At 40.9% G+C, this 26,980-nt stretch overlaps 2 protein-coding genes across 2 annotated transcripts; both read right to left on the reverse strand.

The window, feature by feature from the left end:
* Positions 1 to 6,650: 6,650 nt before the first annotated feature.
* On the reverse strand, positions 6,651 to 18,344 carry LOC139444387 (neural cell adhesion molecule 2-like). Its single transcript, XM_071225351.1, has 13 exons — positions 18,296 to 18,344; positions 17,426 to 17,722; positions 16,231 to 16,518; positions 14,671 to 14,928; positions 13,741 to 14,049; positions 12,848 to 13,159; positions 11,638 to 11,938; positions 10,639 to 10,688; positions 10,159 to 10,212; positions 9,882 to 9,932; positions 9,116 to 9,196; positions 8,035 to 8,157; positions 6,651 to 6,817 (listed from the first exon to the last, which is right to left on the reverse strand). Exons 1-13 carry the CDS (start codon positions 18,342 to 18,344, stop codon positions 6,651 to 6,653), a joined length of 2,340 nt encoding a protein of 779 aa, XP_071081452.1.
* Positions 18,345 to 24,114: 5,770 nt separating this feature from the next.
* LOC139443679 (beta-1,3-galactosyltransferase 5-like) lies at positions 24,115 to 25,128 on the reverse strand. The gene has a single exon (XM_071224619.1). The coding sequence runs from the start codon at positions 25,126 to 25,128 to the stop codon at positions 24,115 to 24,117; it is 1,014 nt and encodes a 337-aa protein (XP_071080720.1).
* Between the last annotated feature and the right edge of the window lie 1,852 nt (positions 25,129 to 26,980).

A 26,980-nucleotide genomic window follows, 5' to 3' on the forward strand; every position in this document is an offset into this window, starting at 1 on the left:
TAGGTATGCTGCAAGTGATTGAATCTGTAGGCGGTAGAGTGTAAGTCACTCATAGTTACATAAATAGCACGAGGAAATATTACCCAAGAATTAATAAATTAGTTCACGTCCGTCAGAATAGATTAAGATAATTTCTAAAAACTTTAACCTTTACACAAATCAGCAATGCTTTTTCTTTTTCTTAACAATAATCGTGTCAGCGTATCAATATGACTGACACCGCAACGCATACAACTTGGACAATTTTGTCGAGGGATGGAGATTTGGTTATTCAACAATGCCGTTATTACCTTTAACCAAACCTTTAAGTAATTTATTTTTGAAATCCCTTAAGTAAATTATCACATAGTAATATTTGAGGATGTGTATAAGTCGACTAGAGCTAGGACCAGTTGGCTCGGATACTGCGTCTGAGAGGGGTATTTATGTTAAACTGCGGCATGGTATCTCACTGGGCTAGTACTATAAAGTCTGCATTAGTTGGGACTAGTACAAGCACACACACACACACACACACACACACACACACACACACACACACACACACACACACACACACACACACACACACACACACACAACTTGCACTTTGTAATATAAGTACAACATTTGTTAACGGTACGTTAAACCCTCATTTCACCACAACTGTGTATGCATCTATGAGGTACATGTTTCCAAGATCGATTAAGGCAGTTTGGACATCTAGTAAAATTTAGAATTTGCTAGCCAGGAATATTAACAGAGTCAATGCAGTCAAGTTTTGTCTGAACAAATCCCGTTACATCATAACTGCTAATGAATTGTAAGTTATAATGTGCTAAAAATCTTGTATTTAGACTCCATACATTCAGATATATATTACCGAATGGTAGACTTAAACAAATGTCATGTGAGCTCTCAGGCGTGGATCCAAGCGCATGATGCTAATCAACTGATAGTCTGGTCCAGACTCACTTCTTTCTTGACTGCCGTCATATAGCTGGAATAGTGCTGAGTGCAGCATTACAAAACAGCAAACGAACAAACAAAACACAATTGAAATTAATCCCCCTTTATTTTAAAGGGCACGTGACAATCGAAACTACCTGATATGGTAGTACATATTGCAAAACATATTGCCGCAAATTACTGAATATGACATAGAATGGAAACTAACATAGACGGAAGCAATGGTGAAATTGATACATTATCCATTCCCGAGGAAATGACAATACAATTTCAGAAAAACAAAAACTTGATTTTGTTTCTGCACTTTCAATACAGACGCAAATGTATAGAAAATGAATTGGACGTATTTACAGCTTCATGTAAGTATCAAACCTTACAGTTATTAATTAATGAGGTATCTTTGAAGTTACGCGACGTCACTTGGGCAACTTTAACTTCCGATTGGGCACGGAATAATGCCTGTTGTTTTTAGTGCCAGCCCACCGAGATACCATCACACAGTTTAACATGGATACTCTACTCATGGCACAGTAGACTGGCTCCGAGCCAACCAGTCCTTGTTTTGTTCCCTAAAGCCGAGCGCCAGGAAGGTTAACTAACAACAAGTAACATCCTTTAACGTCTTGTGGCACGACGTGGCCGGGGATCGAACCACCGACCTTTCTATCCAGAGAAACTAGCTCACGGAGGCGTTCTAGCAAATGAAGATTGTAACAATTGTGTCTGTATTGGATAGAGGAAACGTTTCTATGCATAACCATTTCGCTGACCAAGAGAAGTCATTGAGTAAATTTATTTTACGCAAATATTTCCGTAAACACCCTTCACGTAGTCAGGCGACACCCAGGGAAGCTCCCGTCTGTCTGACAGCTTATAACAACAACATGTCTAGGTGAGTTCACAGCAAAACTACTGCCTATCACCCCCAGTTGGTAATGGAATCACCCATGAAAAATAACATAATCGGATTGTAGCGTCTTGATGGACATGACAAGACACTCTGCAATATTTATCATACACAGTATTAGCCATTGTCTGAGCGTACGCGGGCCAACTGAATAGCCTTCTTTGCCAGTACAAGGTTATTGTTAGCAAGGGCATTAACGCCGCTTTGAACATTATTGCAGCACAGCTGGAATAGGCCTGGCAGACCAAGGGTCATAATCAGTGCGAATCTGGTATTCGAAAATCCGTTTGGCGGACCCTGGCACACTAAAAGAGGGTACCTTGCCATTATATGGACACTCAAGGCACTGTTTTGTCTGCTCGTGAAATCAACGCTTGATTAGGATTCGAAAGTTTAAGTCAGTCAGTCAGTCAGTTGGGTTTAACGCCGCTTTGAAAAGTATCATAGTCACGGCTTGGTGCCGAATCTCACGACCATGGGAATGGTGCTGACAGTACAACGATCATAATCAGGCTGCAATGGAATTTTAAAATATTGGACGCAAAAATACTCCTATTCTTATGTATGAAGCCTGGTGTCCAAATGATCACATTATTGAACTTGTTCATCTATGTGCTTGTAAAAGATTCTTTGGCGTATAACAATATACATGTTTTATGGACCGCCTCCGTGGCCTAGTGGTAGAGCGTCCGCCCGGAGAGCGGAAAGTCCGGGGTTCGATCCCTGGCCGCGTCATACCAAAAGACATTAAAAGATGGTACTTGTTGTTACCCTGTCTGGCGCTGGGCATTAAGGGTCTAAAACAAGGACTGGTCGGCTCGGAGTCAGTATACTGTGTCTGAGTGGGGTATTCATGTTAAACTGCGGCATGGTATCTCAGTGTGCTAGCACTATAAATCGGCATGAGTCCGGACTAGTACAAGCAGCCACACAAACACACACGTACATGCACGTCGCCATATAAGTGCAATAATTTTGGACGCGACGTTAAACCCAATTTCACCTCACCTGACCTCACATGTTTTATGGTGTATGATGGGCACATTGTTACTCATTGTCGAACAGAGATTTTTGGTGTTTTTAAACCTCACAACTGAAGGACAGTAGTATGACAATACTGCACTTGTACTACTGGTGCTATTACTTCCGTAGAGAAACTGGTTGTTTTTCGCTGGATATATTACACAATAGGCGGCCATTAAATATTAGATATGACATGACATTCAGTTTGTCCTTTTACGAGAAAAGAATGACTAAATAAATAATTTAAGAGTCGCATTAGCCATGTAACAACCATAATAGCATCCTCAGTAAAGAGGGGGAACTTGATCATCGTAGGTATATTTCCGTCTAAATCATATTTATGGGTTTATGAATCACTGTCAAATAGTGATGATACCAGGTTTTCGGGAAAGGTAAGCGTATTCTGCTCCACCGATGGCACCCGTCACTACCACATGCAAAGGTAAATTAATTGTTTACCAGGAAATAACACGGGATTAGATGTGAAAGTCAAAATAGGGAATCAAATCGGACATCATTTGTGTTAATGCGTCAAATTTGAAAATTCCTCCACATCTCTACCATAAAAACGTTTTGAAAGCTTTACTAAGCCCTTGATAAAAAACTATTGAGCAAGAGTCGGATGACGCTCTTTGAAAACTCCGTAGAAAGACACCGAGGGCTGGAGCTGCAGGAATATTGCTCGACATAACTTGGAAAGTTTACTTTTGAAAAATTGAAGTCATCCATCGTATCATACAGTCTCTCGGAATCGTTATGCATAGACCTAAACATAAAACAGACTGGTTTATCAAGCTTAAGTTACACATCTTGGCCAGATTCACTCTCTTGACTTTGAATAAGAATTAGTCCCCGGAAACCGATGAATGTCGTGAGAGGTGACCAAATGGATCCGAATGATCATGCTCGGTGACAAACGAAAACTAGTAACCGTTTGCAAAGATTCTGTGTAACATTTGAATGCTCAAAGGATTTTTATATCTGCTACTGTAGTTATGTCGCCTTTGTATCAAATTGCCAATTCACCTGCAGTCTAATCCAAGAGTATTGCTACGATGACCAAATTTGTCTCTTCACTGGGGGTGAGATTGTAGTTGTTATGTGGCTTATACGACTCTTAAAGTTTTCATTTAGTTATTCGTTTCCAGTAAAAGTACAAACTGAATGTGATGTCATATTTGATATTGTATCGAATGTCCAACCAATGTGTAATATACCCGGCGGCCATTGTCCTTACAAGCAGGGCAGGGTGTTGTATGTTAGTGATTATCGACTATGTAACGGTAACAACAATATCCAGAAACAGCTTCCTTGTTTCACACAGGGCACTTATCACAGGCTGAGTAAAACGGGACTGGACACCTTTTCACAATGTAAGAACCGTGGGGATACCGGGTGTAGATTATAGGTCCCCAGCAACTTAAGACGCCGCAAAATCGACTGGGGGATCGGGTTCGGTGACTTGTTTGATAGCATCATCGTGTCCCAATACTGCGTGTATTCAGGGGGTGAATCACCGGATTGTCTGATCGAGACCGCCGCCATGTAGCAGGCATATGGCTGAGTGCCATCAGATCACAGGCATCTGACACACGTCAGTTCGTGAATTTGACACATAACGGTAACCAACTAACCAGCAATGGTGGAATTGATACGTTTTCTATTTCCTTAGGAAATGACAAGATAATTTCAGAGAAGCAAGTTTATATTTTGTTCCCACACCAATTCAGTAGCATATATATTGAAAATGAATTGAACATGTTGACATCTGTACATGACAAAGCTTACAGATATAAACCAAACATATAAAACATCGTGTTATTACGGTGAGTGGGTGAGTGAGTTAAGATTTATTGTCACATCGGCACTTTTTCAGACAATTCGTGACTCTCAAAACGTTATGCATTACATATATATATACATTCAAACAATAAAAACCTGTCAACGAAGGATTATTACGGTGAGACATAAGGAAAACACGGATAAACAAAAATGAATATTTAAGTCACTGTTTCAACACTTGAAGTTTTTAATTTAACAACACCGAACACGACACGACTAGAATGTGTAACAAAGGCTGATTTAGGTCGTTTTAAATATTTGAAAATGGGAATGGGGGCGGGGTGGTCAAAAGAACCAGTCTAGCAATCGTAAGGTGCTGAGATCGTCACCGGGTTGTTATTCAGACTTGGTACCAATACTATTTACAGGTCTTTATAGTGTTGTAACCACCCATAGAGTACAGGACATTCACCTTGTGCAGGGTCGATCGAGTAGCCTAGTGGTTAAAGCGTTCGCTCGTCACGCTGAAGACCCGGGTTCGATTCCCCACATGGGCACAATGTGTGAAGCCCCGCCGTGATATTGCTGGAATATTGATTAAAAAAATGGCGTAAAACCATACTCACTCTTTCACCCTGTGCACTCTAAAGAACCCACTCATCCACTGTTAGATGACCAGAGTGAGTGAGTGAGTATGGTTTTACGCCGCTTTTAGAACTATTCCAGCAATATCAGGGCGGGGGACACCAGAAATGGGCTCCACACAATGTACCCATGTCGGGAACCGAACCCGGGTCTTCGGCGTGACGAGCGAACGCTTTTACCACTAGGCTACCCGACCGCCCCAGATTACCAGATGGTGGAAACACGAAACACGTGTCAAAAGGTGTGGTGTCACACAGGGCAAGTTACTTAGTTAAAATGTGCCTCCACTCACCCAGCAGGGAATAGGTAGGTTATGTGCAGCTTTGGTTGTATGTATAGTATAATATAATACAAGACAACTTTGATCCAGCAGATCAACACGGCGCAAAGGGATTTTGTAGCATACCTATCTATTGATGCAAGTATCTATACTGCCACAAAGCGCACATGCGTAACCCATACGGTAAAAAGAATTGTAATTTGCATGTGGTACCTTCAGAATCAAGAATGAGAATATGGCACATTTCCAGTTTTTATTATTTATGTAATATAATTTTTTTTATTGAAACACAACTAGTAATATGTTTTCACAACAATGACTTCCTGAAACATTTGTTATGGTTTTGAAGGAACAAGGGTATAAGGCTGACACAATCATTGTGGTATACATGATACTATTGATATATTTACAGTGGAAATGGGTCAACGTTTCACCGCAGCGAAATGCTGAATTCAGTCGGAAAGAGCTTGACAGTACTTTTACCTCGCCTCCTTGCGGCTGCAGGCGAGGAGGCAGGTAAACGGATTGTGCCCGATGTTTAGGGTAATAATTTACATTTAGGAGTTTTTTAAAACGTATTTTCTTAATAATTTATGTATAATATGATATGTGAGACGAAGATAAAGCTTCTTTTAAAAGTTTGTTTACATCTTTCCAACTATTACTCATCACCATGTAACTTTCTCAAACCATAAACTGGTGCCGTGCAATAAATTTAAAAAAACATTTTATGGTGTGCCTTCAAATACACGTAATGTTTTTAAAGATGAGATCAGGACACACACTCGAAACTTATGGTTAAATAACGATGGTATTATTATTTTTATTAAATTTTTATTGTGACTATCTAATATGAATAATATGTTTACACTTTGAACACAATGTTTGCTGAATATTGTAAGCAGCGATTATATGCATATGAATGACAAAGGATATTATTTACATCAGTGCATGCGTTTGGCTTAACGCCACTTTAAACTGATTATACAGTATCGCAGTTATATCACGGCGTGTCAATGTGGGATTTGGGATAAGAAAGTAATCTGACTTATGAATCGCGAATAACTAAAATTCACATGTCAATCTCTGGCGGGCTTGTTCCAGTTTTGTGTATCTTTCTAATGTTGTCAAGTACAGAGCAGGTGCGTCATTGCTTGACGCTCCCACCACGTCAGGCACGTCATAGATGTGTTCGCTTAATCGCGATGAGCATCCAGCCTTCTCGGCACAATCTGTAAGTCGAGAATAATTCAATATTGAACTTGAATGGATCATTTTAAACCACATCACCTGAGTTGGTATGGTGAATAGTGTTAAACCACAGCACCTGATGTGGTATGTTCAATAGTGTTTAACCACAACACCTGATGTGGTATGTTGAATAGTGTTTAACCACAACACCTGATGTGGTATGGTGAATAGTTTTAAACCTCAGTACGAGAGGTGGTGTGGTGGATAGTTTTAGATAACAATACGAAAGGTGATATGATGGATTAGATCTTAGCACGTGGGGTGGCATGATGGATACTTCCAGACCTTAGCACGAAATTTGGTATTTGGTCTACAACTATCCATCGTGCATCTTTAGCACGAAATTTGGTATTATTGATAGTTGTAGACATCAATACGAGAGGTGAATAGTTGTAGACATCCATATGAGAGTTAGCACGATGGATAGTTGTAGACATCAATACGAGAGGTGGATAGTTGTAGACATCGATACGAGAGGTAGCACGATGGATAGTTGTAGACATCAATACGAGAGGTAGCACGATGGATAGTTGTAGACATCCATACGAGAGGTAGCAAGATGGATCTTAGCACGTTGGGTGGCATGATGTGGATAGTTGTAGACATCAATACGAGAGGTATCACGATGGATAGTTGTAGACATCAAAACGAGAGGTGGCATGATGGATAGTTGTAGACATCAATACGAGAGGTAGCACGATGGATAGTTGTAGACATCCATACGAGAGGTAGCACGATGGATAGTTGTAGACATCAATACGAGGGGTAGCACGATGGATAGTTGTAGGCATCAATACGAGAGGTATCACGATGGATAGTTGTAGACATCAATACGAGAGGTGGCATGATGGATAGTTGTAGACATCAATACGAGAGGTGGCATGATGGATAGTTGTAGACATCAATACGAGAGGTGGCATGATGGATAGTTGTAGACATCAATACGGGAGGTGGCATGATGGATAGTTGTAGACATCAATACGAGAGGTGGCATGATGGATAGTTGTAGACATCAGTACGAGAGGTGGCATGATGGATAGTTGTAGACCCCAGCATGAGAGCTGGTATGAGGGATAGTTATAGAACCTTGCGTGAAATGTGATATGATGAATAGTTTTAGAAGCAAACAAATATACAATATGGTACTATATCGACCGACCAAACTGGACATTTCAATGTAGTCTTCGCTTACACTTACCATTACATCCATCAGTGCCACAGTCGCCTTGTATCGACAACTCAAACGAGTTTTCCAGTACTCTGATTTGCCCGTGCTGGTTCAGGCTGACGCCGAGGCGCATCAGCATACACTTTAATGGTCCTGTTCATAGGAAACAAATACCGGTAGAATACCATAGCATGGAAAGCATAGTTCATTGGTACCTAAATTGGTCTCAACTAGCTATGGACTAGTTTAAATGTAATATAGGGTGTATATCCATGTGCAGGATACATTATAAATTGTCAACCGATCTGTAAGGGCATATGGTGAGATGTGCCCTGTGTGATAGTACAGTAAACTACGGTTATAACGAACACGCTTATAACGAACTGACGGATATAACGAAATTACTTTTTTGGTCCCGACTATTTGTTGTAGTCATGCTGTATATATATGCTTATAACGAACTACGGTTATAACGAACTAAAAGTATGTGTAACCGTAGCCGTCACAGAGAGAGAGAGAGAGAGAGAGAGAGAGAGAGAGAGAGAGAGAGAGAGAGGGAGGGAGGGATGAGGGAGAGGGAGGGAGGGATGAGGGAGGGATGGGCTGACAACGAATCCATGCAGGTCCGGAATATATGTTCGCAGTTTCACAAAAATCATATCAGCCGACAGCAAACAAACCGAGTTACTTCCCTTTACCCAATGCATTGGTTCATTTCAGAAACTCAACGATGCTGATGCGAGATAGGCAAATACCTAAGATGTGTTCGGATTGATTTCTAAACGGGCTACATGAAAAATAATTGAGAAGCTTGTATTTTAATGTAAGGAATATGCCATAGTTGTACAAATATTTCAATCTTAAATATCTTTCATGTTTCAAAAGAAACTTGAAATATATATAAAATAACTGTATATTCAAGGTCTTGTTTGTTTGTTTGTTGTTTAAGGCAGCACTCAGCAATATTCCAGCTATATAAGTATTATTCAGTAACCAGCACACCGTTAAACTACACACATCGATTCAAATGTATTATTTCAATCTTAAATAACTTTCATGTTTAAAAAAACTTGAAATATATATAAAATGACCGTAATATTCAAGGTCTTACCTTTCAATAAGAGAAACCAAACAATTAGGAACACCACAGATGTTCCGATCAAAGCGAATACGATCCAAGTGATACGAGAACCTTTAACAACATAACTCATTGTTATATTATATATGCACTACAATTGACACAAAAACAAAACATAATGTCCACAAATGCCTCGAATATATATAAACAGCTATTGTCTAAAAAACAGATATCTATGTATTTTTGGTAGGATTCGATGAAGTTCTTGTTTGTTTGTTGTTGTTTAAAGCACTCAACAATATTCCAGCTATATGATGGCGGTCTCTAAATAATCGGGTTTGGTCCAGACAATCCAGTGATTGACCACATGAGCATTGATCCACGCAATTGGGATACGATGACATGCATCAACCAAGTCAGCGAGCCTGACCACCCGACCCCATTAGTCGCCTCTTACGACAAGCATAGTCGCCTTTTACGGCAAGTATGGGTTGCTGAAGACCCATTCTACCCCGGATCTACACGGGTCCGATTAAGTTCTGTTTGATAAAAAAAATAATGCCATCACTAAAGATTAAAAAGCAATGTATGGCAAGATAATATGTCTATATTTATGAAAAGCAATGATCCTGTAAAGATTGAGAATAAATTTTGAAATAGATCATCGTATCAGTTAACTAAACACCCACCCACATGCAAGCACACGCACGCACACACGCACGAACGCAAGCACACACGAACACACGCACTCACAAACTATTTACATACGTGTCTTATTCTGAACAAATTATACTCATACCGTGTGATTCAGGATAGAACCCATTGAATGATGTTTCATTTTCCTTCACATCTGTAAATGTCGAAAAATGACATCATGAATTTCAACAAACAGATAGAATGTACGTGTTTTTATGTTTGCTGAAAGAAATTATTTCGGATATTATTCCTTTAATGTATATTTGTGACGATAATAATTATATCACAAACATAAACATGTTGAGTAATGCCAAAATGATTCAATGAAGGAATTAACAACGGGCTAGTTTCTAAGTTTTAAAAGAGAACTATATGCTTACGAGCGTTTTCATCAGAAGATGCGTGATCCGATATTGTGCGCTGGGTTGTTTGTCCTGAAATGTTAAAACTATAAGGCACAGGTGTTTTTATTGCAGGAATACGAATTACAAACGAAATTATTATAATAATTTCAATGAAACTTATTAGCTTAATAAAAAGAAACTTCATATAGTTGTCCAAGCCGTCTTAGGCGCTGCAATTCGTTTAACAGAGTTGCGTCCCTTGGGCACGCCAGAATCGTATGATCCTGGGTTCGAATCCCACTTTGCCCTTATTATGTTTCTAGGATTGTCCGCACCATATTCGTGCTCATGGTTGTCATCAATGTGGTAAATGGTTAAGACCTGCATTACTTCGTACTTTCCTTCCGCCCCGAGATGACATGCCGTGACATAACTCAAATACTGTTCACAACGTCGCTTAAACTCACTCACTCACTCGCACATACAACCATCATATGAGGTCACGATGACACAGACCCTCCCGGTCCCGTGTTTCCGAGCGACTCTCTGCTTGGGCTGTTTTCCCCGAAAAGAAAAAAAATCATTTCCTTGTGAAAACACGAAACATTGTTTCACACAGAATATATATATCCACCCATTCTTGGTATTCCATATTCTTTCTATTTCCTTCTCTGTTGGATATGTTCGCATTTGTCCATATGAAAAGGTCATGTTTAAACAGTAACGCACTTTCCTTCACTGCACTGTCGTGTCTTGGTATTGAACTCGCTTTATCAATAATCTCTGCACTTGTACAAAGCAGAAAATCTAAAATTAACGTATCTTTTTTAGTTTCAACAAAATCAGTAAACGCGCTTTCGTGTCACTGGATTGTCTGGTCAAGACTAGATTGTTCAGAGTACTGCTGTGCGGTGTAAGGAAACACTTACTTTTGTATACAAATTGTGTCAGTAGATCTGGAAATACTTATTCTATTCGCAAACACCAGGTGTCATCACTTTTTCATTTTCCCATTCATATAATTTTTACCGATATTTTGCATTTTTAAACCAATGGAATTTGTTTCAGCAGATAAATCTTTGGCATTGACATTCTAGATAGTTTAACGTTTACAACAACAAAAAAACATTCGTTTCAACCTGCCAGAGTTGGTAGCATGTTATACTTTGAAATACAAGAGTGAGTGAGTGAGTGAGTTGGGTTTAACCCCGCTTTTAACATTATTCCAGTTATATCACGGCGTGTAAGCTTAATGTGGGAGGAAAGCCCGAAGTGATGCAGGTCTAAGACGGTTACCACTTCGGTGAAACCCACGAGCACGGGTATGGTGCTGAAAAACCTAGAAACATAATCGGGGCGAACCGGGATTCGAACCCACAATCATAGGTTTATGGCGTGCCCAAGGGACGCAACTCTGCACAGCGAATCGCGGCGCCTTAGACGACTGGGCCACCGGGGCCACCGGGGCCACCGGGGCCCCCGAAATAAAAGAAGAAAATAACTTGAAAAATACCTTGTCCATATGTCTGAATAATCAGCTCGTTGGAGAAACCGCTTGTTCCAATGTCGTTCCATGCTCGAACACGGATCCTGTACTCAGTTCTTTCGTCTAAACCACGGAGGTTGACCTGCGTGGTGCCTTCATTGATCATGGTCGGATCAACAGTCCAGGGTTGGTCCTTGGTTGCACGTGCATGTTTGAATGATATTTCAAAGTGTTGAATAGCGTGTCCATTAAATCCTTCCCTCCACTTGATAGTAGCATATGTTTCTCCAACAAAGGCAACTGTCAGATCCTCGGGTGCCTTAGGAGGAACTGTGAGAAAAGAATATAATACATGTACCCATCATACAATGTGTATGTGAAGGTGTTTGTGTGGGTGGGTTTGTGATATTTGAAAAAAGATTCGGGTCCTCCTTTCGGAAGTGAATGAAAACAGAAAATCTCAGGCTCTGGTAGATGATAGACATTACTTATAAGCAAAAGTTAACCTGTCGAACAAGAGCGAAAGGCACGTCCATTGCTGCTACTACTACTACTACTACTACTACTACTACTACTACTACTACTACTACTACTACTTCGTGGTTAATGACATATGTGTATATCAGCCCCACCACCATAGCCAAAGCTGTATCATCAGACAACAACCGGTACGGTTTTAGGAAAACCGTTCAAAGACGCTACCGGTTATTTGTTTTCGATCTGGAATCCTTATTCAAAGTTCACTTTCGATAACATAAAGTATACGTATTTGGAGGTAAGTGATTACGGACAGACTATTATATAATAAACATTTTAAAATGTGAATCACAGCCAATAGGAGCTGTAGAACGACACGTAGTCCCTCGTTGTAACATACACCCTATCTTGCCCATTGATGTTAGATGCAGTTCTTCTGTAAAACACAATTACGTCCTTCTAATAATAGGTGGTCCTATGGCCCGTCTGAGGCTCCGCAATTACATGTACCAGAAACCTATGATCTTTGTTTACATCCCGATTCACCTTATCAGGACCTTATCCATGCTCGTGGATTGACCAAAGTCGTAAACATCTAAGACTTGCATCATTTCGGGATTTCTTCCCATATCAACCTGACACAATGTGATATAACTGAAATACTGTTCAAAGCTGCTGTAAACCGAACTGACTCACACAGTAAGGTTAATAATATAACACAGGGTTGCTATCTAGAGGCTCATAGGATGATATACAACATACCTTGAACAGTTATGATGTAACTGTACTCAAGGCTTCTTCCAACACCATTGGCCATTTCTGTACTATACTCCCCTTGGTCACTGTCCATCACGTCTATATGCGTTAAAATCACACGATGTTCAAATTCATTTGGCATGGCAACATACGTCATGATAAACCTCTGTTTGTGGACCACGGCCTCCTTGCCACCCACAATATGTTTCCACTCAACAACCGGTTTGGGGTAAGCGATGACATCTAATGTGACATTCTGCGTTGCTCCTCTCGGGGTAATGAACGAACGAGGATGATCACCGGCCATGCGCACAGAACCTGCAAGCAAACACAATATTCCTGTAAACCATCATTTGGAACATTTGTTGTTCCAGAGCATTATTGGAATACATAATTTTGCATCACAAAAATAATTCTTAATTGCATGCTCAGCATGTCCTAAAACAAGTAATAAATATATGATTCTTCCGAATTTCAAAACAGAGACAGAGCTTGTATGCCTTGAAACAGTAACAATCAAATATTATAACGGTTTTGGTCAAATGCTCGGTCGTTAATGGCACGTATTAATCATTTTACATATTAAACATTTTACACATTAAACATTTTACATATTAAACATTTTACATATTAATCATTTTACATTTTAAACATTTTACATATTAAACATTTTACATATTAAACATTTTACATATTAATCATTTTACACATTAAACATTTGACATATTAAACATTTTACATATTAATCATTTTACACATTAAACATTTTACATATTTAACATTTTACATATTAAACATTTTACATATTAAACATTTTACATATTAATCATTTTACACATTAAACATTTTACATATTAATCATTTTACACATTAAACATTTTACATATTAAACAGCTTACATTTCACAATCAGAGTAACGGTCTCCCTTGCTACAGTTCCAACACCATTCTTGGCTTGGCATCTGTACCGGCCGCCATCTCGACAAACTGCACTTTTCTTTGTGAAGATGTTGCTGAAGATGTGCTGGGCTCCGCTGATCATGGGCACATCCCCATCAAGCACCCTCTGCTTCACTGTGATGCCGTCTTTCAGCCACGTGGTGGATGGTGGTGGGTTGCTGTCGACATCACATCTGATATCAACCTCTTGACCCTCGTTGATTGTTTGTGTCCGAGTAAAGGTTGCTCCTTTCACAATGTTTGGTTGATCTATAATCAATAATCGATTATATATAGACACCATTTTATTTTAGTACTGTAAGATAATATGAGAGACAGTTTATGGTAATTAAAGGTCGGCCTGAAAAATATTATTATGCGGATGGCAAAATGAAAACGAATATTTAGAAGAACTAACAATTGCCAGGAATGGGTATTGTGGACTGTCATCTCAATCATTATGTGTTGGGCTAGAGATTAACTTTCGAGAGAAGAGATATAGACTACTATTACATGTTTTGGTAAACATCTGACCATAAAGGGGCGGTCGGGTAGCCTAGTGGTTAAAGTGTTCGCTCGTCACGCCGAAGACCCGGGTACAAGTGTGAAGCTCATTTCTGGTGTACCCCGCCGTGATATTGCTGGAATATTGCTAAAAGCGGCGTAAAATCAAACTCACTCACTCTGACCTGAAGAGTTAAAGCAAACAAGTCTGGGGACCAACAACAGATCCAGCAAGTCAGTGAACGAAATACGAGTTTAAATATTTTTGTAAACCCCGAGGACAAACTATGTTTCCAACATTTTCGAGAACTTTTCAAATTCCCAGACCCTCCACCATATTACCAAGAATTAGCACGTGATAAGCACGTTAATAAGTCTTCAACTCACACAGAACGTCCACAAGGACTGGCTTTGCCAGATCGCCGTGGATATTGGAAGCCTTGCAGCTATAGTACCCACTCTGTATCCTTCTGACTTGTTGCAGTACCATCATCCCTGACTCTGTGTCATGCAGTCGTCTCTCATGCTTCAGCCACATGTAGGTACAGGCTGGTTTACAGTCAGCAGCACACGACACAGACAGGCTGGAATCCTCTTCAAGCCTCGCTGTCCCAGATACATTAACATCAAGGTCGTATGGTCCATCTGCAGAGAACAGATTTTATTGTATTTAAGATTACACATGTAGCTGTTAACCCATATCACAGAATATGCAGTCTGTAACCTTTTAATACTTTCCCTTTTGTGCAACACTAAAGGGGAAAGAAAATGTCCTGACATTATTAACATGAGTATAGAACACAAGCGTTGCAAAGCGCAATTGGAATTATATATTTGTTTATGAATTCAATTTTCAGCGACATTAAACATCATTTTAGTTGAAATCCTCAAAAGATATAACCCGTCAACGCCAGAGAATAATTAGTCTCGATAATATAGCGATTACATTGGGCGAATACGGCAAGATAGTGATGAAAATTCCTTAAATATGCGGATCACTGAAAATTAGTGATGACGCCAAATTCTTAAAAAGCACACTATGACAAATAAGAACATGGCCATTATTTTCAATGTTTATTTAAATGTTTTTGTTTGTTTTGTTTGTTGTTTAACGCCGCACTCAGCAATATTCCCGCTATATGACGGCGGTCTGTAAATAATCGAGTCTGGCATTATGAGCATAAATCACGCAGATGGGATACGATAATATGCATCAACCAAGTCAGCGAACCTGACCACCTGACCCCGATAGTCGGCTCTCACGACAAGCATATTTTTAACGTAATATAGTTAAGTAGAAACTGAAACAATTGCTTATCAATATTATTCACGCTGGTTTTGCTTTAAATGTCCTGTTCTGGATTAGATACAGGCTGTAAATATTGCTACTTCATCATTTCAAATCTTGTTGCATGAATACAGCCTAGAAATAAGTATTCGTATCAACAGACCCGTGTAGATCCGGGGTAGAATAGTTCTTCAGCAACCTTTGCATGCCATATAGGCGACTATGCTTGTCCTAAGAGGCGACTTACGGGATCGGGTGGTCAGGCTCGCTGACTCGGTTGATGCATGTAATCTTAACCCAATTGCGTGGATCGATGGTCATGATGTCAATCACTGGATTGTCTGTTCCAGACTCGACTAATTGCAGACCGCCGTCATATAGATGGAATATTGCTCAGTACGGTGTTAAACAACAAAGAAACAAACGGTATCAACAGTGCGCATGTCATAAAATAAATATTTTCTGATTGGATTGGATCGCAAACTTCATGTAACGAGAGTATGCTCATTTTTTCATTTTGTTCTTTTTTTTAAAAGGCTGGATCCACCCTTGAACAAAACTGACCCTTTGTGTAAATACGCAAAGTCCTATATTATCTATTTGTCCAATTACGAGACATGACAGGTTACCGTTCATATAATAAACGAAGATGGACTTACATTCAGGAGTGAACTTCAGTGTCGCCATGGGTGATTCAGACTCTCCCTCAGTTGCCAAGCATTCATACTGGTGTTCCCGACGGCTTTTGAGATGTGTTATTAACGAATTTCCAAAAATACCGATGTTGCTGTTGTTACCAAGTAGATGATTGTACTGGAACCACTGGTATCCTATTACCAGGGAATGGTTCGCGGGTATGGTTGTTGAATTTGACTCGCATCTAACTGTGACTTGGTGACCGAAAACAGGAGTTTCTAGAAGGTGTATGGTCGGGAGAGTTGGGCTGTCTGCGGGGTAAAAGATTTCTTGAAAGGTATTGACCAACTGATATTCGGGGAGGGGGGGGGATCTTTTCGAAATAATGAATTGTCCCTGATAATTCTTGAAAAAAATAATTATGTTTCAGTAATTGAATATGAAAAAATATTCATGCTCAAAGTTTGAAAAGAGTGTCAGGTTTGGCAGCTTTAGCTGAAAAATATCTAATCTTCATCCTTTGTCCCAGGGATTTAAGCCTATAAATACCGGACAACTGGTAAGTGAGAATGTGAAAAATGAAACATTTCATTACTGTAACATCATAGTATAGCAACTTTAACGTTACAATGCGCAATGTTTTCGCCGTAGCGCTGTATAAGAGCTTCGCCACACAGCGACTTCTCAACTTTTTTAACTTTTGAACAATCAACATTTTGTTTAACATTGTGTTTTGAATTCATTTCCATCTGGAAATAAGTATTGATTTCACTAGATATTGTACATTTATATTAGTCAGATATAGACCGCAACAATTCGATGAAGGAATTTTAAGAAGTGCGTCATGATATATAATTTTTACATAGCATTACATACTGCATCTGAACAATTTCAAGATGATCTCAAACATGAAAGCAGTCATTATATTTAAACTTTTTTGTACTTAATGATTTATAAATATATTGGATAATGTATAAAATCCTTTGAAAATCAAATAATCGTCGTTAAAGGGAGCAAACATCGCTGCAACCACTGTAATCCAGTTTGTTGATTAATGGGATGTTGAAATATACAATACTAAATCTGCCGAAACAGATACCACCGAACAGCGGTGAAACTTTTATGGCTGTATTAGTGATGACACAAGGTGCTCGCGAAAAGGATAAGCATGTCCTGTCCCACGTCTCTAGAATATCTATTTAGGTTGTATGATCTGACCTGTCACAAACAACGTCATCAGCGTGCCGTTGGTCCTTTGCATTGAGCCCAGTGACCAACCATAGGGTCCTGCATCCTCTCTGGTTATGTTGGTCAAAGACATCTTGACCTTTCCCATCTCGGTGGAATTACTGCATCGGAACATCTTATGATGACCAGGGAATATTTCCATCTTCTCGTTTACTTGCATTATTACACATAACAGTTCATGATTAGGACTAACCACATATAGGAATGGCAACGAATTGAGCGGAACATCAACGTCAAGGCTACCTCCAACTTTTCTGAACAGTGTACCTGGAAGAAATTGGCGTGTATTTGAATTATTTAATTACCTTAGTTTGGTTTACCGCAGCTAACACATTTAAGCTATATCACGCTATATGATTTTGGTTTGGTTTGGTTTGCTGTTTTACGCCGCACTCAGCAATATTCCAGCTATATGACGGCGGTCTGTTAGTAATCGAGTCTGGACCAGACAATCCAGTGGTTGATATCATGAGCATCGGTCCACACTATTGGGATCGATAACATGCAACAACCAAGTCACCGAGCCTGACCACCCGATCCCGTTAAACGCCTCTTACGACAAGCATAATCGCCTTTTACGGCAAGCATGGGTTGCTGAAGGCCTATTGTACCCCGGATCTTCACGGGTCTCACGTTATGAGGGTTGGGTACCTTGTGCGTCCCAGAGTTAATGGGTTCGAATTCCAGATTCGGACTGATTATGTTTCTAGTTTACTTAAAACCATACATGAACCTAGCATGTCTAAGGTCTAAGGCTTGCATCACTACAGGCTTTCCTCTCACATTTAGCTGGCATGCCGTTAAATACTGTTCAAACCTACAGTAAACCAAAATACATACCTGACATGGCACATTGTAGAGAGGTGAAAACAAACGCAGCGAACAACATGATGTTCCCTACCCTGACTTACGTTGTGCGGGGTAGCTATGTGAACAGGTCGCATAAGAAGTAGTTTCGAAATTGACTGCACATTTGTGAAACTTACATGTACGGGGAAATATTTATGACAATTATCTTGTTGTTTTTGCAAAGTGGTGGTACAGAAATAAAAGCGCTAAAACCATATTTATTTTCATGAGTAATCTGCTAAAAGCTAAAAGAACGATTCCGATATATTCAAGACTTCAAGACTCTTTTATTCTGTAAAAAAGGCCTCCAGCCCAGAGTACATGTGTATATAATCAAGTCACAACAATTTTAAGTTACAAACAACAATTACAATCATTAAGAAAAGATCTACTATAATCATTAAAAGTAAGTGAAGCACTCGTAAACTATATATAAAGTTGTCTCCCTTTAACCGCTGAGATAAACCTGCCTTGCCTGTGTGCATTTAACAATATACAGTGCTAAAGATTCTGACAAGGAATTATCTGTCATAACTTTCTCAAATTTGTCGAGAGTACAAAGATTACTGGTGCAAATACTTGGCAAAAGCATATTTCTGAATTTGTTATACAAGTAACATGATGTAATAAAATGAACTTCATCCTCCACAATTGATACACTCAGATTTATCAAAACAAAATTTACATACTCTATCCTCTCTAGCAACTCCTCTCCACCGCCAAATTTCAACAGCCAGTTTGTGGTTACCACATCTGAATCGACTTATAGATAGTGCCCATGTTTGTTTCCAACAATCCTGCAACCTTTCCCTACAAATTCTAAGGAAATGGGTTATGTCACCAACACCCTGTTCAAACCAAACTAGACCAAATCCAAGTATGTTCAACGGATATTTTATTCTAGTTGCCCATATGGCTCTACCAGCCCCATCTGACTGATATAATATCAGATAGCAAGCCTTAGGATACCTATTTGTGGACATGTTTAATATTTTCAGCCAATACTTAATTGAATTGAACATGGTTGTTACATGTAATGGATACCGTCCTAGCTCCCCATACAAGACTGCTGGTGGAGTGTTTGAATTAACATGGAGAACTTTTCTAAGAAATTTGAAGTGCGATATATTCATACGCATGTGTTTATAAATCGCTATCAATAGTGATGATGCCAGGTATTAGCGAAAGGGTGAGTGTATCCTGCCTCGCCAAGGGCATCCGTTACAAACACAGGTAAAGGCAAGTTGTTTTTTTCACCTGAAAACACAAGGGAATATATGGTAGAAGTGAAGAATCGGGGAAATGCATCGACCATGGAGTTTTGAAAATATCCTGAAAAAAGCGTTTTGAAAGTTTCACTGAGGACTTACAAGTTATAACTCTGATAATCAAACATCTTGTACTCCCTTCCAGCCCCGAGCACTTCGCTGTGCCACCCTTCCAACCCTCACCGCTTCGCTGGTACACCCTTCCATCCCTCACCGCTTTGCTGTGCCACCCTTCCATCCCTCACCGCTTTGCTGTGCCACCCTTCCATCCCTCACCGCTTTGCTGTTACACCCTTCCAACCCTCACCGCTTTGCTGTGCCACCCTTCCATCCCTCACTGCTTTGCTGTTACACCCTTCCAACCCTCACCGCTTTGCTGTGCCACCCTTCCATCCCTCACCGCTTTGCTGTTACACCCTTCCATCCCTCACCGCTTTGCTGTGCCACCCTTCCATCCCTCACTGCTTTGCTGTTACACCCTTCCATCCCTCACCGCTTTGCTGTTACACCCTTCCATCCCTCACCGCTTTGCTGTTACACCCTTCCAACCCTCACCGCTTTGCTGTGCCACCCTTCCATCCCTCACCGCTTTGCTGTTACACCCTTCCAACCCTCACCGCTTTGCTGTGCCACCCTTCCATCCCTCACCGCTTTGCTGTTACACCCTTCCAACCCTCACCGCTTTGCTGTGCCACCCTTCCATCCCTCACCGCTTTGCTGTTACACCCTTCCAACCCTCACCGCTTTGCTGTGCCACCCTTCCATCCCTCACTGCTTTGCTGTGCCACCCTTCCATCCCTCACCGCTTCGCTGTTACACCCTTCCATCCCTCACCGCTTTGCTGTGCCAACCTTCCATCCCTCACCGCTTTGCTGTGCCACCCTTCCATCCCTCACCGCTTTGCTGTGCCACCCTTCCATCCCTCACCGCTTTGCTGTTACACCCTTCCATCCCTCACCGCTTTGCTGTGCCACCCTTCCATCCCTCACCGCTTTGCTGTGCCACCCTTCCATCCCTCACCGCTTCGCTGTGCCACCCTTCCAACCCTCACCGCTTCGCTGTGCCACCCTTCCAACCCTCACCGCTTCACTGTGCCACCCTTCCATCCCTCACCGCTTTGCTGTGCCACCCTTCCATCCCTCACCGCTTTGCTGTTACGCCCTTCCATCCCTCACCGCTTTGCTGTTACGCCCTGCCAGACCCCATAATTTCACTGGTACACCCTTGCAGCTCTTATCACTACGCTGTGCCTTCCTTCCAGCCCTCAGCATTTCGCTGGTACACCCTTCCAGCTCTAATCACTACGCTGTGCCTTCCTTCCAGCCCTCAGCATTTCGCTGGTACACCCTTCCAGCTGTAATCACTATGCTGTGCCTTCCTTCCAGCCCTCAGCATTTCGATGGTACAACCTTCCAGCTCTAATCACTACGCTGTGCCTTCCTTCCAGCCCTCACCATTTCGCTGGTACACCCTTCCAGCTCTAATCACTATGCTGTGCCTTCCTTCCAGCCCTCACCATTTCGCTGGTACACCCTTCCAGCTCTAATCACTACGCTGTGCCTTCCCTCCAGCCCTCACCATTTCGCTGTTACACCCTTCCAGCTCTAATCACTATGCTGTGCCTTCCTTCCAGCCCTCAGCATTTCGCTGGTACACCCTTCCAGCTCTAATCACTACGCTGTGCCTTCCTTCCAGCCCTCAGCATTTCGCTGGTACACCCTTCCAGCTCTAATCACTATGCTGTGCCTTCCTTCCAGCCCTCAGCATTTCGCTGGTACACCCTTCCAGCTCTAATCATCATGCTGTGCCTTCCTTCCAGCCCTCAGCATTTCGCTGGTACACCCTTCCAGCTCTAATCATCATGCTGTGCCTTCCTTCCAGCCCTCAGCATTTCGCTGGTACACCCTTCCAGCTCTAATCATCATGCTGTGCCTTCCTTCCAGCCCTCAGCATTTCGCTGGTACACCCTTCCAGCTCTAATCATCACGCTGTGCCTTCCTTCCAGCCCTCAGCATTTCGCTGGTACGCCCTTCCTTCCAGCCCCCATCACCTTGCTGTTACGCTCCCCCAGCCCTCTGCACTTCGCTGTGCTACCATCCCAGTCCAAAGCACGTCGCTGTACCATCCTCCTAGCCCTCAGCTCTTCGTTATAACGCCCTTCCAACCCTCAGCACCTCGCTGTGACACTAAACTTCTAAACGTCTAACTTGAACATTTCTACCCCATTTTCTTCCCTTTCTACATGCGAATACCTGGTATCATCACTGTATTATTGTGGTTCAAAAACACATGCTCGTGATATGGTCGGAATCGTACAATCGACTCGCTTATAATATTATGATATACACTTCCTAGCATGTTTGTACGCAGAGAATACTGCACTCGTTCTCGTTGGAATCCATTTTTACGAAACGAGCGGATTTTGTATGTTACTACTTTCGCCAAAAGGAAGAATGAATACATGTATATATAAATATTTTATACCATCGAAAGCGCCGCTCTCTGACTCTCGGACCATAGTCGGTCACCGCCCTCATTCCCGCTATGCAATCAACAAATTCGGTTTCATGTGTGTATCTGCATAATTTCTTACATGTCCCTGCTATTTCTGAAAAGGGAAAAGCTGTTGCTTGACCATTTGTGTCTACCGACCAAATCCTAGTTATTTTACGGCACTTTAGTAAATAGTAGGAGGCTATCGTAGAATCACAAATCGCAGTTACCTGTACCAAATAAAACCGACAAAACCCTTTCAATAATCATCAGAAAATCAGAAATCTATTGTGCGATTCCGGCTATATCTGGCGGATATAACGAACTTACTTTTTAGTCCCGACTATGTGCTGTAGTTAAGCTGTATATATGCTTATAACGAACTACGGTTATAACGAACTAAAATAGTAGTCCCTTTGAGTTCATTATAACCGTAGTTTACTGTAGTTGATAATACATCAACAAATTGACCGTTATAGAAAACACTTTTTATTACGTCTCACTGCGAAATACATTTTAGTAACTATTCCGTTTTGAACAAAACGAACAGAGTACATCAGGGTGCTTCTTCACATCGCTTACTCTATCAGAAGTAAAGATAACATCATCTGTAAACAATATAACAACGTCTCAAGCATATCTAGATAGACTTGTATTCATCCTTCGCATGAATCTAAAATAACTGTACCGTAGTTACTGATAAAAGAGAAAACCAAATCGGGTTTAACACACAACTGATTCAATCCATAAACGACACAGTACATCTACCGCATATGCACTATGCATATGTTTGTATGTTCTCACAGAAGCATATGTGCATTTAATTGTGTTTAACCGTATTATAACCAGATCAACATTTTTACAAGGAAGGGCGTACGGGTGGCCAAATCGTCGAAAACGCTCTACAGAGTTGCGTCCCTTGGAAAGCCAGAAAACATATGATCGTGGGTACGAATCCCGGTTCGCCCCGATTATGTTTCTACGTTTGTCAGCACCATACCCGTGCTCGTGGGTTTCACCGAAGTAGTAAACGTCTGATACATGCATCTCTTCGGGCTTTCCTCTCACATTAAGCTGACACGCCGTGATATAACTGGAATGTTAAAAGCGCCGTTAAACCCAACTCACTCACTCTACTATCATAATAAGTAATTTTATTTATATTTGTCTAAAATGACATCATTTAACTGGATGGAATGGTGTTGCCCTGATATAATAACTTTTAATTTTCTTACATTTCATATATTGTAGAAATAATCACTTCATATTAGGGTATTACAAGTAGAAGATGTATGTATTTTATAAATATTTACATATCTTCATATAACTCACAGTGATATAACTGGAATACTGTTTATTCGGAGTTGAACACAACTCACTGTTACAAGGATAGGGTGATGGGGTAGCCTGGTGGTTAAAATGTTCGCCGGTCACACAGAAGGTCGGGGTTCGAATGCCCACATGAACACAATGTGAGTCCGGTGCCTCGTGATACTGACGGAAATATGGCTAAAAGCGGCGGAAAACCAAACTCACTCGTGTTTCTTATGATTGTGGAAATGTTTTCATCGCTTTTATTATATTTATTTTATTGTATTATTAAGTTAATCCACATGATGATTTAAACATTTCCGTGAATAAGAGCGGATCGGGGAAGGGGGTTCGTATTCATAATCAAACGGGATTTGGGTAATTAAATACTATATATAGGGTAATTGACTTTTCCATATGTCAAATAACATGTTTAAGTCATTGAGTAACCTGACAAAATTGACGCAGCAATAATTTAAATGATGAGACAACCATGTTAATTGACACACCATATGTTCTGTATTTTCTAACTGATCTTATATTTTATAAACAACATAGTATAATCGTGACAGAATGAAAGTAATTCCAACATAAAGTGCTCCTTCGCTCGCGTAAAACTGCATGTTATTCAACTTGAGAAAAGTATAGATCTTTTACACATCTTATTTCGTCACTGTATACGAAATAGAGCGCAGTAATTGTCAACATGGAGTGTCCCAAGCAACATATTATACATGCTCATTGTAGCTCGTGTTTACAAAGACTTTCATCACCGTATGTCTTCCAAATATCGTACATATTGTCAGGACTCACATCTACACTTAAATCCCGCTTTTTAGTAACAAAATCACAAATGTCTACTTCATAGTTTCTGTCAAACCAAAAGGTCTTGAATGCTTTCATTGGGACACCAATTGTCCTGGGCAGAATGGCAGTTATATACACGTCTTCCATTCTTACATAAGGCACGAACTGAGAAGCATCCAAGAGTCTCGACATAATCCCCATTGGCATCACATAGAAGTACCCCAGAATGTAAGATGGAATCATACAAAAGGGGTATTCCTTGTAGCTTAACTTGTATTTGCCAGAGCGCTTGGTAAAGGAAAACCAGACTTTATGGCCACTTATGTACGAACTGAATTGGCGTGTCCGCAAATGGTCAATAACCTGTGGTAAGTCTACAAAGACATCATCGTCCACCTTCATGACGTATCCAGTCCCTTGACAATGTTCCTCTGCCCATTTGAACCCCATCAGGATCTTCTTCGTCACATTAATTCCATATGCCTCTGTAATTCCTACCTGAAGAACGTCTCCAAATTCAGATGCCTCAGATCGAAGTCTTTGTCTCAAGTTGGCGTTGTCTGAATAGCCGAAGAGGTACACAAACTTGATAGAGATCCCAATATGTCTTGAAGGCCATTTATTTGTCCTTGCGACGCTTCCCCATGTTTCTCGGATGGACTTCCTCATGGTGTAAGCCTCAACTGTTGTCAATACAATAATCAATATTGAAGGGGTGTTGGAGTTGGAGCAGACATGTCGAGGTGATATAATGTACTCAAACTGCAGAGGGTTGATCTTGCGCTTCTGGGGCGTGAAGAAAGCAATTCCTGGATAGGACCACCATAGGAAGGCTAAAGCCATTGACACTAATGGTAGTAGTACAAGCCACCTTGTTTTAAGTCGTGTTAGATAGTGTCTAACTATCCTTTTAATGTTTAAACCAGAGATGCTGTTAACATCCATGCCATAATTATTAAAGTAGGAACAATTTGATACTGAAGCTCAGCTGCAGTTGAGGTTATCTCTTCCTCTGAAACATAATCAACAGCATCTTGTGATTAGTAAAAACGATACATCTTGCGAAATGTCAAAAATGATATATCTTCTTGTTGTGATATGTTAAAAAGATACACCTTATGAAATATAACCAAAATACATCAAAACGTTAAAAGGATACATCTTGTGTCATCTCACTGTACATTAAAATATTAGCCTCTGACTGGTTAAAGAGCTGGCAATTCTTTTCCATGCAGCCCTCTCATATAGCCCGCTAAAACATAAAACACACCTTAGGTAACTTGCTTATCTCGTGTAAGTACCGTTGAGTTAAAATAAACCGATGTTTATCCGAATGCATTGGGTAAAGGAAAGTAACTCATTTTGTTTTCGTCGTGTGATAGCTGTGAAAATGGCTGAATCAAAGCGTTTTTCTCATCGAAACTTCAGACATATATTCCGGGTCTGTATCAATGAATGTCGGTGAGATACATTTGTTGTCAACCGATACCTCGGGGCAAATGGCGTGATGTACCCTGTGTGTGACGGCTCGGGCTACATAGGCTCACACATAGGGTACATCTCACTATATACCCCTCAGAATCGGTTGACAACTTATAACATACTACCGACAAAAATAGATGAACTGATGAATGAGAGTGAAGGTGTAATGACGATAAATGTCTGTTAGATTAATTTCGGGAAATGTAAATCAATATCTGGTGTGTCCACCATGTTGGGCGATACATGCACCACACATTGATGCCATACTGTTGATTAACCAGGATATGGTTTTCCTTGGCATCGCCTGCCATTCCGACTGAAAAGCTACCTCAAGCTGGGCCACGTTGGCGGGTGCTTGGTTTCTGGTGTACACTCTCCGCCCGAGAACATCCCACTGATGCTCTATTGGGGACATGTCAGAGGGCTTAGCGGGCGACTCAGGTGTCCATATGCCTTCTTGTCGGAGATAATCGGAGTCGACCTGGGCACTGTTTGGTCCGGCATTGTCATCTTGCAGTTCAAAATGTCTGCCGATAATCTAGCGAATGATGCATCTTGCGAATAGGCCGCAAAGGGTTGTCAACATATCGCTGGCCAGTCAAATGTCCAATCACAAATACCAAACAAGTTCGCCCGTCACGTGTGATATCGTCCCACACCATGACACTACCGCACCAATACCGATCATTGTAAAGAATTTGCTTTCAGGCAGGTTGCAGAGTCGGTTATTAACGGTAGATATTTAATTCGATAACTGATAACAGGAGCAGACTTGAATCTGCGTCGGGCAATTATTGTAATAAGACGTTCTTGTCTAGGTGTCATTTCTGGGGCCTGCCACGCCCAGGCCTCATTGCATCCCCACCTGTTTGATGGTATTTGTGTAGTAGAGAAATTAAACTTGAATTTGCCAAACATTCGGGCACTTGGGATATTGACGTCCTCCCTCCCCTCTGTCGTACCCACAATTCGCCATTATGTCTGTCCATTTTCCGTGACCGTAAAAGGCAACTGTGTTTGTAAGAGGCAATTAACGTGATCGGGTGGTCATGACTTGGTTATTGCATTTCATCGCATCCCAATTGCGTGAATAGATGTTCATGATGTCACCCACTGGATTGTCTGTTCCAGACTCGATTAGGTACAGACCACCGTCATATAGCTGGAATATTGCTGTAATGCGGCGTTAAACAACAAACATACAAACAGACATTTTTAAGCGTGTGGTTAGATCAATGGCATTATTGATAGTGAGTTTCCCTTTCGCTGCACATATGCAGTTTGGCGTCTGTGTTCACGTGCCACGTGTGCTGTC

This window comes from Haliotis cracherodii, unplaced genomic scaffold, assembly GCF_022045235.1.
Source record: "Haliotis cracherodii isolate W230 unplaced genomic scaffold, xgHalCrac1.p SCAF_5, whole genome shotgun sequence".
In the NCBI taxonomy this organism is placed as follows: domain Eukaryota; kingdom Metazoa; phylum Mollusca; class Gastropoda; order Lepetellida; family Haliotidae; genus Haliotis; species Haliotis cracherodii.